This window comes from Nylanderia fulva, unplaced genomic scaffold (genome assembly GCF_048542155.1).
Source record: "Nylanderia fulva isolate GAGA-0341 unplaced genomic scaffold, ASM4854215v1 Scaffold37, whole genome shotgun sequence".
In the NCBI taxonomy this organism is placed as follows: domain Eukaryota; kingdom Metazoa; phylum Arthropoda; class Insecta; order Hymenoptera; family Formicidae; genus Nylanderia; species Nylanderia fulva.
The window spans coordinates 887,721-907,520 of NW_028190444.1; the positions used below are offsets into that span (position 1 = coordinate 887,721).

The 19,800-nt window shown below is 28.2% G+C and overlaps 1 protein-coding gene across 2 annotated transcripts; it reads right to left on the reverse strand.

Moving 5' to 3' along the window:
• Positions 1-1,800: 1,800 nt before the first annotated feature.
• Positions 1,801-15,131, reverse strand: LOC114943383 (nose resistant to fluoxetine protein 6). Of its 2 annotated transcripts, XM_029318979.2 has the most exons (13): positions 14,900-15,131; positions 14,470-14,756; positions 7,737-7,951; positions 7,040-7,260; positions 6,861-6,952; positions 6,590-6,771; positions 6,192-6,376; positions 5,657-5,825; positions 5,141-5,337; positions 4,689-4,821; positions 4,298-4,487; positions 4,060-4,202; positions 1,801-3,379 (listed from the first exon to the last, which is right to left on the reverse strand). In XM_029318979.2, the coding sequence occupies exons 2-13, from the start codon at positions 14,681-14,683 to the stop codon at positions 2,996-2,998; spliced, it is 2,325 nt and encodes a 774-aa protein (XP_029174812.1). In that variant the 5' UTR covers positions 14,684-14,756; positions 14,900-15,131; the 3' UTR covers positions 1,801-2,995. The 2 variants fall into 2 exon arrangements, with proteins under 2 accessions (XP_029174812.1, XP_029174811.1); XM_029318978.2 differs by having other exon boundaries at positions 14,470-15,131.
• Positions 15,132-19,800: the final 4,669 nt, after the last annotated feature.

The window sequence follows — 19,800 nt, forward strand, 5'->3', positions numbered from 1 at the left end:
TTTGAGATGTGACGCGAAAAAATATTCTTTGATATAAATTTAATTACATTAATTAGATATTAGAATTGATGAGCGAAAAATTTGCACGTGACTTTTTTTGTTGATGTACCATACACTGAAAAAAAATTTATTAACTTGACTGAATTGAATAAATTGATTAAATTTAATGTACGTTGATTTAACAAAATAGTAATTTAGTTGAAAGGTTTAGTCAAGTTAACAAATTTTGTTTGTAGTGTACGAGTGAATTGTTAATTGAATTATAATAATAGGAAATTTCTTAGATAAATTCACGGTTAGCTGATTGGATTAGAAATGACATTTTTATGGAATTTTTAAAATTCTTGTTGAAATATTTAGTAAATTTGCATATTTAAATAATGAAAAAAAAAAAAATAATTAGATCTTAATTTTGACAAAATACATTTTTTAACATGTTCTCTTCCGGTTTTCTTCCTCTTTCATAATGATTAAATTTAAATTTAAATTAGATTCTTTTTTAGATACAAAATAGAATAGAGAATATTTTAAATTTATTTCTCGTGCTTGACATGAAAAAATAGATTAGCGGGCAAATTTTGTTGACCAACGAATTTAATTTAATAGAATGTTTCCTGAAAATTCGCATTTCTTTTTCCCACGACAGCAAATGTGTCCCCGGGGTGTTTTTCACCCACGTGTTACGATTGCATCAATCCCTTTTGCCCGCTAATGATGTCATCAAATTCCCACATAACAATTTCTCTTCTCTTCACTTGACACACTTGATCGATATATTTCGACCATCGACTTCTGAAGCATCTCTTTCTTGGAATAGCATGATCTTTCCCGAGAAAAGGGAATAAAAGACAAATTTTCAGGTCGGTCGTCACAGTATCGAGTAGGGATATCGATTACATCTCCATAGACTCCGCATTGTTGTTTTTTCTCGGCTTACTTGTAGACCGTTCAGCGTTCGGAGCTCAAATCTGTTCGAAAAGAGAGACTAGCCGCTTCTCTCTTAAAGGGTACAATACATGTATTCGTGTGAAAGAAGGGAAATGTGAGAGGTAAAGTGATGCCCTTTTGGAATTATGCCGGCTTGATTCCCCGAGTTAATTCGAAACATCATGAACAAGCTTCATCAAAACACTCAAATTATTTAAATCTTGAATTGATATCTTTAATTTAAACAATATTAAAAAAAGGAAAAGCAATTACAGAGATTATTACACGTTAAAAAGCAGGATTAGGTGATAACTAGTTAAAAGTTAAACAAAATTTTTAAAGTTAAGAACTTTTAACTTAGCTTAGTTACTAATTATTTTTGACCTTAAACTTATTAACTTTTTTCTCAGTTAAATTTTTTTTACCTCTGAATACTATTATTGTTTTTTTTATAAATTATAAATGTATTATTTTTAAATTAAAGTATTATTAATTTTTGTATTCATTTGTCAATTGTAATTACTAAAAAATATATTTCTATATCAATTAAAATTTCTTTGTTATTTGTTATTATAAATTTTAAAAGAATTGACAAACAAAATTCGAATTTAATATAAATGATATTTCTAAAAATCAACTTTTGATTTAACTTCAGTTAATTTAATCTTAACTTAACTTTAACTGAATTAATTATTAATTTTATAAGCAATTAACTTTAACTTAACTTAGTTTAAAAAAAGCATTAACCCAACCCTGTTCAAAAGTAATTATGATATTTTGTAAAAATAATTCAATGATAGAAATAAGAAACTGAGAGAATCTAAGAAAAGATAAAAGTGTATTATATATTTTTCATACATTTTGTAAAAAAGATTTCTTTAAATAACATTTTTTATTTTTTTTCTAATATAAATCAAAATACATTTTTTGTTTACAACTCTTTCAACTTAATACTGCAAGTAAAATATTTATAAATCACTGTCACTTTTGTTGCATCGAAGGATTATATTTACATTCTTTGTGCAAAAATCTTACAATATACGATGTTGCATTTTCTTATTAATTAATAACGACGTCATAACGTCCGCTTTATCACAATAAATCATCAATATTATTATTAAAATCATATTATCAATATTGCAAATAAAATAAAAAATAGTTTATCTACATAATTATCAATTAGGAATATAGTTACATATAACTTTACTTCCTTAATCTATTGAACATTTTCATAGCTAATGCTATGTACCTATCAATACTATATATTTTGATCGTGAACTATAAACCAAGTCTAGTTCTCTCTCTTTATAGTTTACTTTCTTTTCAAATAAAATCCTACTTATTATATATCACGTATTCTTATTTTATATACATATATACATACATATGTATACATTATATGTGTATATACATGCACATTTCTCTTGTTATAAAATTAGACTTTTATCACATTATTACAATCTCTGTTATATACACTGAAAAAAAAAGTTGTTAACTAACTTTTCAAATAAATTACTATTTTGTTAATTGAACATATATTTAAATCAAACGTTTTATTAGATTTAATATGTTATATTTAATTTAAATATTTTTATATTTTTAATTAACAAAATAAAATTTATTTAAAAGGTTTAGTCAAGTTAACAATTTTTTTTCAGTGTACTAATTTTTTTTACATATGTTTCAAAGCCGACTTGGTTCTATGTCATCAGCAAGTTTGAGAGGATGCTGTCATTGTTCTGAAAAATCCTATACAGGCTTTTAATCTCATTTCTATTACTTCTATATTATTCTTTCATGTCATCTCTATTAGGAGCGCCGTATTTTGTGTACAAATAAACTGCAGAACTTTTGTATTAAATAAGTATTGTTATGAGCTGATGCAAGAGGCCGATAAAAAAACTATAATTTTTTAACTTTTATTTTTTTATACGAAATTACAGCACTTCCCGTTCATGAGTACTTTAATTGTGGAAAAGGATTTTTTAATTTGTATAGCCAATAAAAAAAGCTCTTGAACTCAAAGTCGGAAGCGGAATAAAAATCGCAGTAATTCAATTTTTTCTTATCAGTATTCACGTCCGTACATGTTGTTGTACAGGTCGTCGCATTCAGTCGAGCTTATAAAATAAATGTTACTGAAACTTTTCTTTATCTTCTCGTGTTCTACGTCATTCTCGCGAGTTTTACCAGCGATTATCGTAGGTTTGCAGTAGCCGTTTTCCCAATTATCACATACAGTTATAAAATCAACCGAAGTCGTAGTCGAAGGATCCTCCTTCGATTGAGAACTCTCGTTGTCGAATGTCGATTTGCCATTCTTATTTTTCGACGATTTTTGTTTGCCAGAAAGGAAGATACGGTCGATATTCATAAAGGGTATCTCGAAACAAAGGCTCCATAGGGCTGAGCAAACCATCGTAAACACCAAATTGGCGGAAAACGCGCGCAACTGACAAAATAAATAAGAAAACTTATCACTCTCTGTTTCTTTCTTATAATTTAATTTTTAAAAAATATGATAGAAATATCATAAATATAAAAGAATTTGACTAAAGGTAGTTTAAAGTATTTTTAGAAGATTTTTAATTTTAAATTTTTATTATTATTACATTATTATTATTATTAAATTATTATTATTATTATTACATTTGATTTAATTATTTGCGCTGATAATATCGTATCATGTGAGATAAGCACAGGATATAATTAATATCTGTCTCGTATGTGATTTAAAAAAATTCAAATTAAATCAAATGCAACAATATAAAAATTTTGGAAAAAAGAATTATTAATTATGTTCGTACATAAGGATCAAATAATAATATATTTCAAAATTTAAAATTGAAAATCTTATAAAAATACTTCAAACTATCTTCAGTCAAATCCTTTTATATTTATGATATTTCTATCATATTTTTTTTAATTAAATTATAATTAAATCACTATTGATCACTAATTAATATTACTATTAGGTATTATATTTCTGTATAAAGAAAAATGAAGATAATATGAATAATTATAAAATTCTTATCTTAATTTAACCGACCGTGTATCGACGTATAAACGTATACCTTTGTTACAGCTGATATTCAGATATTTAAAAAAAATCTTTTGACCTCTCTTACTCACCATATTTATTTGCGTTAAATTGCCGGTGGTACGAGCGGCTCCGTTCTCGGCCAGTAAGAAAATATAGTGACACAAATAAGCGCAGTAACACAATTTGCTGAGCGGTATCCATCCGCTCCAAGAAAGGAAGTGATTCACGGGACCTTGAAAGAATAAACAGCAGGATGAATAAAGAGCAGCTCTGATGTTGGCATAGTCCGTTTAGCAATTATCTCGCGAGCGCACGCGTTTTAATTACCTGCATAGCCGTTCACGCAGCAAAAGATGATCCAAGAGACTGATAACGCGAAAATCTGTCGATGGAAGCCCGCATAGAAGCTCGCTTCTAAGACGTTGTACACGTGATCTTCAAAGTACATTCCACGTGGTCCGAAAACGGATGACAGACCGATTAGAATCGCAATCAGCCAACCGCAAATCACCTGCCACTGTGCAGAAAAAACGTATAATATATTAGCATGTCGATTTTTTTACAATCTATTTTTTAAGTATATATGTATGTCTATTAAAATATTATATATAAATTATTATATATAAAATATTATATATAAAATATTATATATAAAATATTATTAAATATTATATATAAAATATTATATATCAAATAGAAAAAAAATGAATATACTTACGACTCTTAGCTTGACTGGGTTAGATCGCGTCTTATATAAGATGTATCCAAGGCCTAATCCAATGATGTAAGGCCCAAATCTACTGTACACTTTTATATAAATCTCCAAGTATACTTGAGCGACATCCATCTGACTAAAAAAAACATAATACCCTCTTGAGATTATTAAATTAAATTGATATATTCCGGCAAAAAATTTCGCGCGATTTTCGCACACAAAATATAATTCAAAATAACGATTACATAAGATAGTATAACTTTTATAGTTACTTGATAATTAATTCATAAGAATTGTTACACAACATAGATCTAAATTATAAATCATGATAATACACATAAAATATTTAAATTAAATTAAAAAAAAATAATTTGGAGGATTTTGAAAAACACACTCTAAAAATTTTAATAAAATAATTTCTAAGCAAAAGTTGAATGAAAATTTTCTGCACTCACTCCTTGTAGTATAGCATTGTGCCCGTTAGCCCATGTAAATATGTTATAACAAATGGCACTATGATAGAGGAAATAAAATAAATAATCAAAATAAGGATGAAGAAGCAGCTCCTGAACTTCAGCATAGGATAGAGTACAAGCGGTGACAGCCAGACAAGCTGCATATCGGTCGCAAGGTACCACGATTGAGACATGCACTAGAAGCAGACGTAAGAAAAAATATCTTCATAATGTGGATGTTAAAATCGGAGAAATTTGGAAAGCACCGGAGATTGCAAAGTAGCGTAAGACTTAATAAATTCGGATTAAAAAGAAATAATTAAAAATAAGAAAAATCATTTATACAGATTGTGCAATATCAATAATTTTTATATAGAAAATAATCGTTAATTACGGTTCAACAAGTTACGCAATCGATACATTGTTGTATTTAGTACATACAATAATTAATAGCGAAAAATATATAGTAAAGAACATGCAGAAAAAAATCTTAATTAAATTAAAGAGATAATTTACCATGTTTGGCACGTTGACCAAGTTGTTAATGTAGAGGAGATTTGTCCACCAATTTTCACGACAGAAATTCACATTAGAACCAACCCATGTGTCCCAATTTAGTCCCGAGCCTAATTTATAAAACAACGTGGCATAGAAACCGATCATCATCGCGTAGGCTGGTGTCAGTCTGGAAATATAATGAAGAAAGATAGGATGCATACAAAAGAAAACAAATTTGAAAGATGTACTAAAGATAAAATGTCTAATAATATAATAATAAAAATATGAAATTAAAAAATTAAATAAATTATATCATTTAAAATGAAATTATATAATTTATAAAGCCACAAACTCCACTTGAAAATTAAAAGAGCTGACTAAATAAGTATTCGCATTATTATATAATTTACCTGTTTAAATTTTATAATCTATGAGTATTTTAGATAGTCAATATTTTTATATTTATATATAAATATAAATATATATATATATATATATGTATTATAATTGTGAAAAAAGTTAATTTACTTCTACATATAAATAACATATGTACCTTATATAACGATGACTATAAAGTCCTACTAAATCGAAATGCCACTTAGTTTCTTTCTGAATCGAAACGTTTCGTTTCTTTTTCAACAATTCGGTGTAAGAAAGCAAAGTGCTGCTTAGAAGAAAGAAAGTGTCCGTAACGATGTTCCCATTGAGTACCAGCATGTTGTTCCACTCGTAATGCATCTTTTTTGTGATAAGAAAAATAATGTCAAAAATTAACGTGCAAATTTTTATGATTATATGTGAAAGAATATAAGACGATTTTTTAAAAATTATATATATACATATTTAACATAAAGAAGAAATTCTTTGTTGGTGATAGAAATTGGAGAGAAACTAGGCGCACAATTTTTTTCACCACTATTTATGAAAAACTGTATAAAATTAAATACTCACTCGTGGAATCTGCGCAAGGTTTATTTTAACACCAACTGCCTCCATGAAATATGTATGCCCATATATTATCCAACAGAGAGAAATAAAGCGTATCCCATCTATACAGCCAATAGAATCTTTACGTCTATCAGTCTTCAATAAATTCTTCCCGTTGGTGTACAAAGAGAAGACCGTAAAGATAACTGCGAGCAATCATTAATTCTGTTAGTTTCGGAAATGGCTCGTAATTTTTTTTATTTACGACGTCTTTATTATATGTTTTTGCATCTACCTTTTGGTTTCGACTTAATAAATCCCCATTGTCCCGCCATCTCGTACATCGTATTGCTTACAATTAATAATGCGAAGAGTGCAAGAATCAGTCTGAAATTTTCCAAAAATTTCTTACTTAAACTGTACATACTTAACAAAAAAATCGATACTTGGATAAATAATTGGAGTTGCATTTACATGTAACAGTAATCTGCATAATCCCAGGATAAGTTAATACTCTCTATGGTGTGACAAGATTCCTTAGGTACTTTAATGATCATGTCTACACGTCCTTCAACTCTCAATGAATCAAATGCGATCTCCAGAGCCTCTTCAATTTCCATATGATTACATGTAGATGGAATGCACCACATCCCTGTGTATTCAACCGTTTTGCCGGATGTCCATTTTATCGCATTCTATATCACAAAATGTGTCAAAATATTAGCTAGGTCATTATTGTAATTACAATATTCATCTTATATACTTATTTTATTTTTCTAATTTTTTTCTTTGCTTTTGTAAATTTTCAAACAAAATTAAAATATTGCATTTCATATTTGGAAATTTAGCTCTAATTAACACTTAAAATTTATAATTTTAAATAATTATAAAATTTGGTATTTTCAAATGTAGATTTTTTAAAATAATTTTTCTTCGTGGATTAAAATTTATATATACATATTTGTTATATTCTTAAATTATTTTGTATTGTCATTTTAGGATTTAAACTGTTAAAATATTTATTGTAAAATGAAGAATATTATTCGGTATTATTCAAATCATTTATATCAGTTGATATACCTATATATATCTTATAAATTGACGGAAACTTGTAAATTGGCGTAGGCTTTTATACAAGGTCTGCAGTGATATTGCATTAATATGAACTCACCGACGCGTTCGCGACATTCACGAATAAATCCCCTAAGTCCAATTCGCGGTCCAGTGTACCATTGTCTGCTGCAATGTCAAATTCCACCGCCACGTTGCAAGCTTGCCCGATAAAGCCATGTTCGTTCTTCACGTGTAAGCATTCGTCGAAATTGCCCAGCTGTTTATAATTGCCCGTGATTACGCCGTATGGTATTTTAATCGAAGCATCGTACACTGTAACAAAGGAAAAGCATATCGAATTCACACAAATCGAATTTTTCCTTTATTAATTATCCGATAAGGATTTTTAACGAACGAGCTTTTTCAACTTTGTAATGAAGATCGGAGCTGTCATTACAATTTTCAGGAATTTTTTAATATTTATAATATATATATATATATATATATATATATATACACACATATGTATACTTATATAATATGTATAATATATATAATATGATATATAATATATATAATAATATATAATATAATATATATAATAATATTATATATATATATAATATATATTATAGGTATATATTAACATATTATTATATTTAAAACATGCATATAGGTGTAGTCGATGCGTCAAGGTGTTCTTCTGTCCTCAATCCATGCAACAATCGGCTAGCATTATTTTTTTCTCGCGTTTGAATATCCGGAATCATTATTACAAACTTAATTAAAAAAAAAATAATGACTGCTAAAGATGTTGATCTAATATAGATTGAATCAGACAAAGTCTAAATAAAGTTAGTCGCTTGTTAAGTTTTCTATTATCGTTGCTATATATAACATATGATAATGCATTATCCAGAATATCTATATTTTTAAACAAAAATGAAACTGAAGTCGTTGAAGAGTGTTTCGTCACTATAACCCGGTAAAACAATTTTTATATATAACAATATAAAATTATGTATATAGAAATATATAAAATTATACATATAATCACGAAATTATATATGAAATATATAATTAGATAAAAGTGCTTTTTATATATAATTATATAATATATATAATGAATATTTCTTCATATATAATTTGACATGATTATATATGAACCCTTATAATTTATATATAAATTTATATAATTATGTATAAAAATGGACACACATATAATTTTACAATTATAAGTATAATTATACAATTATTTATATATAATTATATATAAAATTTTTTACCGGCAATCTCGAGTTTCCATCAATTATCCTATACGATTATCTACGATTTTATAATTAATACGTGATCAAAATTTACCCGATCTCAAATCTTCTATTTATTCTATTCCATTTATATATTTTCTTCTCATTTTCCTCGTGATAAGCAAATTAGTTTTAGGAGGAAAAAATTGCTCAATACGCGATCGATTGAATTTAATCGCGGCAGGAGATATAACTGAAACAAACATTCGCGTTGATCGAAGTCGCGTTCAGTTCTACGAGAATAGCGATAAATTATTAAACTTTACTTGGGAGAGAACTACGTCATGCTCTATGATTTATATTATTACTCATCTTCTGCAAACAGAGACGTACGTGATTTCAAGGCGATCCCGCGGTATCCCGCCTCTATAGGTCGCAAAGCTGTGACGCAAAGCAGCGTCAATGTCGCGAGTGCATTAGCTGCGGAAGTGCATCGCGCTATTCGCTGATACGTCGATACGATCCATTGCGAAACTAAATTGATTAGAAAGAGGAAAAACTTGGAAAAATTATAGCGCGATTTTAAAAAATTTTTTTTCTAATTCCCGCGCATGATAGAGCGAACGTTTTTCACATAGAATGCATTTTATATAGATAATTGCAATAATGTCAATGCCCCCGGCAACTCTGATAAGAAATTCAACGAATAGAGCAGGATTGGATATATTTATAATTTTTTTAAACTAAGTTAAGTTTAAGTTAATTGCTCATAAAATTAATTTAGTTAAGAATAAATTAACTGAAGTTAAATTAAAAGTTAATTTTTTAAAACATATTAAATTAGAATTTTGTTTGTTAATTGTTTTAAAATTTATAATAACAAACAACAAAGGAATTTTGATTTTTATATAGAAATATATTTTTTGGTAATTACAATTGATGACAAATGAATATAAAAATTAATATAATACTTTATTTTAAAAATAATAATAATAATAACGTTTATAACTTATAAAAAACAATAATGGTATTCAAAGATAAAAGAAATTTAACTTAGGAAAAAAGTTAATAAGTTTAAGGTGAAAAATAACTAGTTAAAGTTCAAAATTAATACATTTTAAATTAACTAAGCTAAGTAAAAGTTATTTTTTAACTAATTAACTAGTTATTACCCAACCCTGGAATAAAGGATATGGCTGAAAAATTAAAATATAAATTGCATTTTTATTTCTCAAATTTGAACGATCGGGGCTGTTGACAGAAAGAAGGAAGAGGATTCCCTGAACAGACTTATTTTTCGTATACGAAAAATAGTTGAAGAAACGCGCGAACTGGTCGGGGACCAGCAATTAAAATGGCCTACAGACCAGAGAAAGATCGATCGGTGGATCGCAGATGATCCCTGATACACAAGGACGGTCATCGGCCTCTTGGCTGCATCTCGCTGACCTAGTTTATCTCTCGTTACGACGCACATGCCAACATTGGTCAATATTATTGTTTCTACGCGGCTAATTGCATTTTTTTGCTTAACGAAGCGCTGCTTTAACGCTGATAATTACTGGCCATCGCGAGAGATCAACTATATAGAACGGAACCGCGCGATGACAGATGGGGATGGAGAGAAGTCCTTCTTCGAAAGGGGCTCCTTTCCGTGGATGACTATATAACACCCGTGAGGGTTTTAGGGTGGTACACCTCTCCTCGGGAAGAAAGTGAGAGAAGCGAAGAAGAAAATAGATTGGTTAATGATTATTAAAAAACTACTTCAGAAATTAGGTAACTATTCAGAGTAAAAAATAAAATTAATTATCATAATTTCAGAGAATTCCTCCTATTTCTCATTTATAAATTGACTAATTAAAATATCCATAAATCACATTTCCTTTACGTAAAAAAAGGACATCGCTCGCGATCGCCTTGGAGAATTCAGTTTTTTTAGTACATTTTCCTTCAATTTTTCCTATCTTAAATTCAAGGTTGGGGAAGTTAATGATTTTTTAAAATTAAGTTAAGTTAAAGTTAGTTGCTTATAAAATTGATTTAGTTAAGTTAAAAGTTGCATGAACAAAAGATTAACTCCGTTAAAGTTAAGATTAAATTAACTGAAGTTAAATCAAAAGTTAATTTTTAAAAACATTTATATTAAATTAGAATTTTGTTTGTTAATGCTTTTAAAATTTATAATAACAAACAACAAAGAACTTTTAATTTTTATATAGAAATATATTTTTTGGTAATTATTGATGATAAATAAACATAAAAATTAATAATATTTTAATTTAAAAATAACACGTTTATAACATATAAAAAAACAATAATGGTATTCAAAGATAAAATAAATTTAATTTATTGTTAGAAAAAAAGGTAATAAGTTTAAGGTAAAAAATAACTAGTTAAAGTTAAAAATTAATACATTTTACATTATTTAAGCTAAGTTAAAAGTTATTAACTTTTTGACTGTTTTTTAACTTTTAACTAATTAACTAGTTATTATCCAACTCTGTTTAAATTACATAAAAATTAGCTACCATAGCTGTTCCTACATTGCAACATGAAATTCATATCATGCCTAAATTTTATACAATGAGAAAAAAAAATTGTTAACTTGATTAAATTGTTCAACTAATTACTATTTTGTTTGTTGAACATATATAAGTATTTAAGTTAAGACACACGTTATGTTAAATTTAATATGTTGTATTTAATTAAATACTTTTATATGTTTAATTGGGTTCTATGGTAATTAATATTTTTAACTGTAGTTTAACTGAGAATTCTATAGCTAAAAACGATTAGTTATAGTTAAAATTTAAGCATGATAATTAAATTTCATGTGTGTAATATATAGGGACAGCTAAAATTTAGTTATAGTAACTAATTTTTTTCGTGTAGATGTTACAGAAATAATAATAATGCAATTATAGAATAGCTGCTAATTTCACAATTAATTAGTCAATTTATAAATGAGAAATAGGAGGAATTCTCTGAAATTATGATAATTAATTTTATTTTTCACTCTGAATAGTTGCCTAATTTCTGAAGTAGTGTTTTAACCAATCTATCTATAATCATTAACCAATCTATTTTCTTCTTTCTATTAGGAAATCTTTCGAAATATAAATATTTTATTAACTAATTCACTATCAAATTAATTGCTAATTAATCAACAATTTTCACTAATGTTTTCAAACAATCTATTTTCCCTCTTTTTATCATAAATTTCTACATATTAAAATATATATTTAATATCACTCTATCGATATATAAAAACTATTCGAAAAAATAGATTTAAAAAGATACTATATTGCGAATACACATATATATATCAATGAAAAAAATGTGTTTGTACTGGTATCAAAAGGAATAAAAATACACCGATGGATATTCTTGAAATGCTGTGTTCGCGCGAGATTGACGTAAGAACGTGTGGTAAACAATCCGCTAAATAATTATATCGCCGCGCCGGCGAGATAAAAGCTGTCCTGGAGAATGCAAAACGGCAATGATCTATTCAGCGATGATCCATAATACGCGGGATCCACGTTTATGCGCCAACGACGACGCGTGGGTTAAACGCCTTATAACGAGCCGGTTGCTGTCACCGATTGACATTACGCTATTAATATCAATCAGATCAATGTCATTCGTTAATCTGTGCTAGTGTCTAAGTGTCACGGAGACGATAATTCGCGTCCGCAAAAATGGATACAAGGTTCTTTCGATCGATCATATACACACAAATTCGACTCTCTGCGATATATCATCCCCCTCGATATATCGCGTCTGCGTGCAAATAATCTCGTATATGCGATCTAGACATATACTGAAAAAAATGACTATATTAATACATATTTAGTTCAATACTGTCAAATGAATCATTTATTTGAAACGAATAAATATTTATTTGCAAGGTTTCTTATGAACGACCCAACTGTCAAAAACACAGTTGACAGTTGGGTCGTTCATAAGAAACCTTGCAATTTTATTTCACTCTCGACACGGGAATTATTCTATTATTTCAAATATTTATTTGCTTTGAAAAGGATTTTCTTATATCAAAGAAATATTTTTCATATCAAATTAATATTAGTTTCAAATAAATGATTTTTTTGACAGTATTGAAATAAATACTTATAAGAATTAACTAATTTTTTTTTCAGTGTATGTACATATATCGAAATCCACGCAGTTAAATTTATCCCGAAATTTATTCTCTTACAAAAGTTAAACAAAATAGACGGCGCAAAATTTTGCGACATTTCATCTTTGCACACTTTGTCTTCATTTATGGAGTACATTGAACTAATACAGTTTCTATAATTATCGCTCGATCTAATCTCGTTTTTTTTTTATCCGAATAGATCGATCTGTTAATTGGCGATTTATATTCCACGTGTATCCGCGATATCATGCGTAATACATTAAATGCCCGATAACCTTTCATGATAATTGTGCGCAGCGTGCAATGTCCGATAATTGTATTGAATGATGGCACAATCGCAATCATTTTGTGATCTTACACAGCGCATAATAATACGTAAAGATTATATAATGTTTTTCTTTTCCATTGTCCTTCCTTCGCTCGAGAGAACTACTCGAGTCATCTTCATACAGAGAGATACTTGAAGAAAAAAATCGCGTAGAAAAATATTGCTAGAAAGATAATTATTAAATTGCGATTTTTAGATAGGGAGCTCTTTAGAAGATTAAATATAATATTATGTCGTTTATATAATTAAGTTTTGAAATAAAATTTTATTTTTATATAACGCGTTGAAGAAATCACAATTATTATGAATTATGCATAGAATGACATTATTAGAATTAATTACTGACGCATGATTTTTGTTAAATTAATGGCTTTTTAAAGAATTATATCATATATTCTTTATTTTTGAAATTCAATGAATTATTTTCGCTTTGTCTTCTCTCTTTTTTTTTAATTCAAAAGAATGCCAATACTATTTGTCGCAATCAATTCAGCAATTAATAATAATAAAATATATTTTATACAATAATTATCAGTATATAATAAGAAATATTGTACATGGAATATAATAGTATATAACAATATATATGAATTCTCTAATATATTTACACATGCAAAATTTATATAAGTATGTGATGTTTCTTGTAAGACAAGAAAATCGGGAGATCTGTTAAATCATAATATGCATTTAAAAGTTGAGTCTGAAATATCAGCCAAGTATACACTGAAAAAAGTTTATTAACTTAACTAAACCTTTCAACTAAATATTATTTTGGTAATTAAACATGTAAAAACATTTAAATTAAATATAACATATAAAATCTAACAAAACATATATTTGACTTAAATACCAATACATGTTCAATTAACAAAATAATAATTTAGTTCAACGATTTAATTTTTTTAGTGTGTGTATAAATTATAATAAAAAGAAAATTACGTCTTATCTCTAAATTAATTGATTATCAATCGATAAAAATTGTTTATTGGTCGATAAAAATTATCAAATATAGAGACAAAATGTAGTTCAAATTAAAAGATGGACATGATGAAGTGAAGAGGCTGTATTTAAAATTAAAACCTAATTTAATTCGATTGTTAATTTTACTCACTTTGAAGCGCCCAGGGTGTATATTTCTCGAGTGCCTCGAGATAATATTTGCTGTCACGAATGCATTCCGGTGAGGCGAATTCATGGGGTGCGAAGGGTTTTGCTAGAACCTCCGCGAGAATCGTTTCTGGCCTCTTCCCGCAAACCTTGGTCGTCATCATCAAACTCACCAAAATAATTGCGCACATTCCCCATCTCGAGTACATTAATTTCATCTTCTTTTCTTCTTTCTTTAGTGTTCGATATTAACACTGAAGCTTCTTTATTCGTCCTTCTCTTTATATACCTCTATTGATGAATGAGAGAAATTGGTCAGAGGTGGGCACACACTTAGAATCAGCCAACGTGGCATATAAGGACACGTCTCATGTCTTTCTTATATTTCATCAAATTCGACGATATTTATTAATTCAACTAATTCTCTCGTATACCTCTTTTAATTTAGGGGAAGAGAGTGATGTCGCGCAATGAACTTGGACTGCTTCACAAAGGGTGAAGAGTGACTCGCTCGAGTGGGACTCTCGAAGGGGCGCAGTCACGTGATTTGCATCACGGTTTACCTCCTGTGGCACGTGAGGACACCGTCGTGGATCCGCGTGAAAAGAAGAAAATGCGAGAAACACGACTGTGACTGTGTGTGGATTACGTTCTGTCAACCGGCGCGCCGGTTCACTTATATATTGGACGAACGTACGGTTGGGGGGATAATGAGGGAGGCATTCCGAACTCCTCCGGCCATCTCCCGGGACTCCTCTTATCGATATAAGCGAGGATTACGCATACACGGAGAGAAACGGTCGTCGCCGGAGAGTGGGAAGAAGCTTGGATACACGAAGTCACGACGACCATGAATTCGGTGAATAATAGGGAGCAAAACGGAATCTCTTTTCTTCAAAGAGAACCCGCAGAAAGTCCGGACGATAGCTGATAGTTGGAAATAATGACAGGTATACGCAACAATTTTTTATTACTTTTTGATAAATTCATATTGAAATCCCAGATAGCACCATACCCAAAATTGGTGGATAAAATATTTGTAAGGTCTTTTTAAGACGTCTTTGGGATATCATATTATAAGATTTCTTAAAGATATCTGAAATATATCTTGATGATGTACACTAATTTGGAACATAGTGCTATCTGTGACATATCACCTAGGTAAAATATAAATCTTATAATAACATTATTATAACGTACAGTTAAGAGTTCTTTTGGAAAAATCTCATTTGATACATTTTTAGCTATGTTTTGATGACTTATTTATATTGACTTTAATATGACTTCAAAGAGAAGAATATTATGTAAAATTAATTGATACACGAAATATATTTGCATTATATATATTATTATATAAATAACTTTTTTGAAAGTTATATAATGCGATCAATGGACTTAAAATCTATGATTCTTTTTGTCATCTTTAAATCATTTTTTAATCATTTTTGTTTGGGTAACTTGTAAGTGATGAATAAAATCATGATGACATCATTATGATGTCATTATGAGTTTTATGTTCTACCTGGGTATATACACATATAACAAGAATATACTTTTCTAAAGAAGAAAGTATCAATATTTTTTTATTAGTGGAAAATATCCATCAAGTTTCATTTTTTAAATTTGTTTGAGAAAAACTTCTTACAGAGGGATAGAAAAATATATTTTTATATATAAGGAACCCCCTCAATTTTCAACTATGAATAATCTCCAAAAATTTTCCCATTTATTAAATACATGAATATCCTGTATATACATATGTGCAGGGTGAGTCATCTAACAATAAGACAAGTCACCGAAATAACTCGTTTTTTAAATACAAATAAATACTTCAGGTAAAAATTGTATGATATCAAGAGAGACATCTTGCGTAGGTGAACATTTTTTGCTAACTAACAATAAATAAAAATTCTTAGGAGATTTGAAGATCGTTTTTATCTTTTAAAGTGCAAAACTTTTGTCATAAAAAGTTATAAGGATAAAATGGCCAAAAAGTAAATAATTGACGAGATATTTGTTACTTTAATTTGACGTAATTTTGCATAAACTCTGAAATATAAAATATTCATTTTCGATAATTATGTCTTAATACGTATGCACAAAATAATGAGAAGAGTTCACTGGAGTAAAGAAAACACATAATTGTCTTTAAGAAAAAAATATGTTGCTAATTGTAAATGACATACTTTTTTTTAAAAACAATTAATTAATAATTATTCTTTACACCAAATTGATTCTTATTATTTTGTGCATAAAAATATTAAGACATGATTATCAAAAATGAATATTCTCTGAGATATTTTACAGTTTATAAAAATTAAAATAAAAATATTTTGTAAACTATTCACTTTGTGACCTTCCTATCCTTATAACTTTTTATATAGAATATTACTATAGGAATTAATTCTATTTAGAAAAATGAAAGTAATCTTCAAATCTCTAGCACTTCCATCCAGGAAAAAAATGTTCAAGCAAGATGTTTCCTTCAATACTATATGATTTTTATTTTAAGCATTTCTTTTTATCTGAAAAACTACGAGAGTTATTCAGGTGGTCTGTCTTAGGTAATTCATCCTATATATAATTAATAAAAGATATATAGGTATGTGAAAAAATATAATTTGATCGAATTTAATTTTTTTTATTTACTATTTTCAATTTGTTAACTCGATAAAATTATATTTTTCTTGACATCGTATATTATATTTTTTATTAATTTATATTAATTTTAATTTTTAATTGTATTATACAAAATATTTCTCAGCATAAATGTACATTTATACTTATCCCTTTTGAATTTTTAAATTGAAAAGGCTAGAATATTGCCTATCAAAAGAATAAAAAGATTATTTCAATAATTTAAACTGAACTCTTCAGCGTGAAAGTTGTGAAACTTGTTTGAAAAATAGAGAGATAAGCAAATTTATTCTTTTATCATTAATATGATGTTTTAATTAAAATTCTAACACTTTTCGGGGACTAAAGATTTAAGAACTGATTTCACAGGATCTATATATTTTATTTATTATAAGAAGGGCCAATGACTGCATGCAGTGACCTTGTAAAATACTTTTCCCGACTGAAAGTGACTTATTTTTCATATTCTAACACGAATATCATCACGTGGAATATAAAATTGATATTGAAATTACCCAACCAGTTCATTAGACTTTAATCGTTTTGGATTGCATACGTTTTGAATCTCGTGTATCTTCGATAATGTCAATCACCTACTTAATTATCATTAAATTATCAATGATTAATTATCATTAAAAGACCAAAAAAAATTTCGTCACCCGCGTAAAAAATATCATGTCGCAATGTCTGAAATTGAATAAGAAGCTAAACTTCAAAAGCTGAACAATGCTCTTAAAAAGAGTTAAGATTTAAAATTCAAATTCTTGAGAAACAATTAAAAATTTGTTTAGAAAATTTGACTATAAGGATTGTTTGAGGGTCTCGAAAAATGTAAAAAGCTACCAAGAACAATCTTGGAGGTCTCGGATGAAGAAATCCGCTACTCTTTACATTTCTATGTTGTTTTTCGCAGGAACCATAATGCGAGATTATCGCAGCTTTGAATCGACTATGTCTCATTCATTTCATTCAATCACTGTTAGATCATGGATCTGAAACGAGCCCCGTCGAAGATATACAGAGAAGGCAACTGTTGTATGTTCAGCTCTAAGCAACTAATAAGGATTCTTTAATCTCATTCGTTTATAATAAATGTACACATGTTTAGGTCAAGGCCAGTGTATTGGATATGATAATCTATAGAAATAAAGAGACCGGTGCATATCGCTGACAGTTGCACAAGTAACATTTTGAAGGTCATCTAGTATAAGTCATGCGTCGTTTCTTTTCGATTCGCTTCTCGTCGTCGCTGCGCGATTCGTAATGATATCTTATTAAAAATCATATAATGTATATATCTGTTGCAATAAATCTCACCGTATAATTTTCATCGGAATTTTATTTAAATTTTTCATGAAGGTATAAATTAGTTATTATAATAATTCATACATCTGCTATAGGATTTATATGATACATTAAAACGAATAAAGAAATAATAAATTAATTATTTTTTTAATTTGTCATAAAATAGTGTAATCTTAATAATTCATATGTCCGCCAAGATATGATATATTGAAGTGAATAAACAAATAATTAATAATTTTTTTTTTACTTAAAATAAGAATTTTTTCCAAGGGTCTGAAAAATAAAATAAATCTCGATGATTATATATATATATATATATATATATATATATATATATATATATATAATTCTTATTATATATTATTATTTATTATATCCTCAAGAAATTTTACTTTTTTAATTAATTTTCAATTTTATCAACTTGAAATTGGCACTTTACTACTATAATTAGATAAGTGCGATTGAAACAAGCTCGATTTAAAATCACGCACACAAATTACGGATATCTTATCGCCCAAAAGAATATGAAATCTTGAAGTCGTGTTCGGTTCGGTTATTATAGGCTCTGGAATTTCTCATGAAATCGACATACAAAATTTCTACCAGCATCGTTTCTCGAAGAAATTTCCTCTCTCATCCTTGGCTGCTGTAAATGTAATGACCCCTCTACGTAATATTACGATTGCTTGACAGGACATTGACCAGTACATTCGACTTTCTCGACGCCTGTAATCGAAAAAAAAATATATATATATAACGTGAACGAACTTTCGTGAGTCGTCCCACATCAAATTTTGAAACTCGGCGTCGCCTTTTAAAAACATGCATATGCATTAGATATACATGCATATTTATATACTATTAGCTTATATTGTATATTCATACGAAAACGATAATGCAGATACACTAATGTTACGTTATGTTTGTCGAATTCGCTGTAATCTTTCGTTTACACTGGCTGATTTTCTTTCATTTCCTTCATTTACAATTGATCTGCTATCTACCGCATCAAATAAACGTTATATCACACGGAAATCTCTCTGATAACATCGTACGTTATCTGTTCGTCACCTTCACGCAATCAGTATATATTTCTCGTTCGATCATTGTTTTTGCCAACTTTGAATTTTTCCCAGATAATAAAGGTGAAGAGATCGAGTTCATTCACCTCGAGTATTCCGGATAAGAGAGGAAATGCGAATATCCTGTCGACGCAAATTCTAGAAAATTATTTTTTTACACATTATTTTTATTGTCAGTTCTAAATAGATCGAATTCTACGATTTTTGCGTATTTAATGATATTTAATTAAAAAGATGAAATTAGTTCTCTTTATTTTTGTTGATTCAAAATGCATACATATATCTCCATTGAATATAATTATGAAGATATA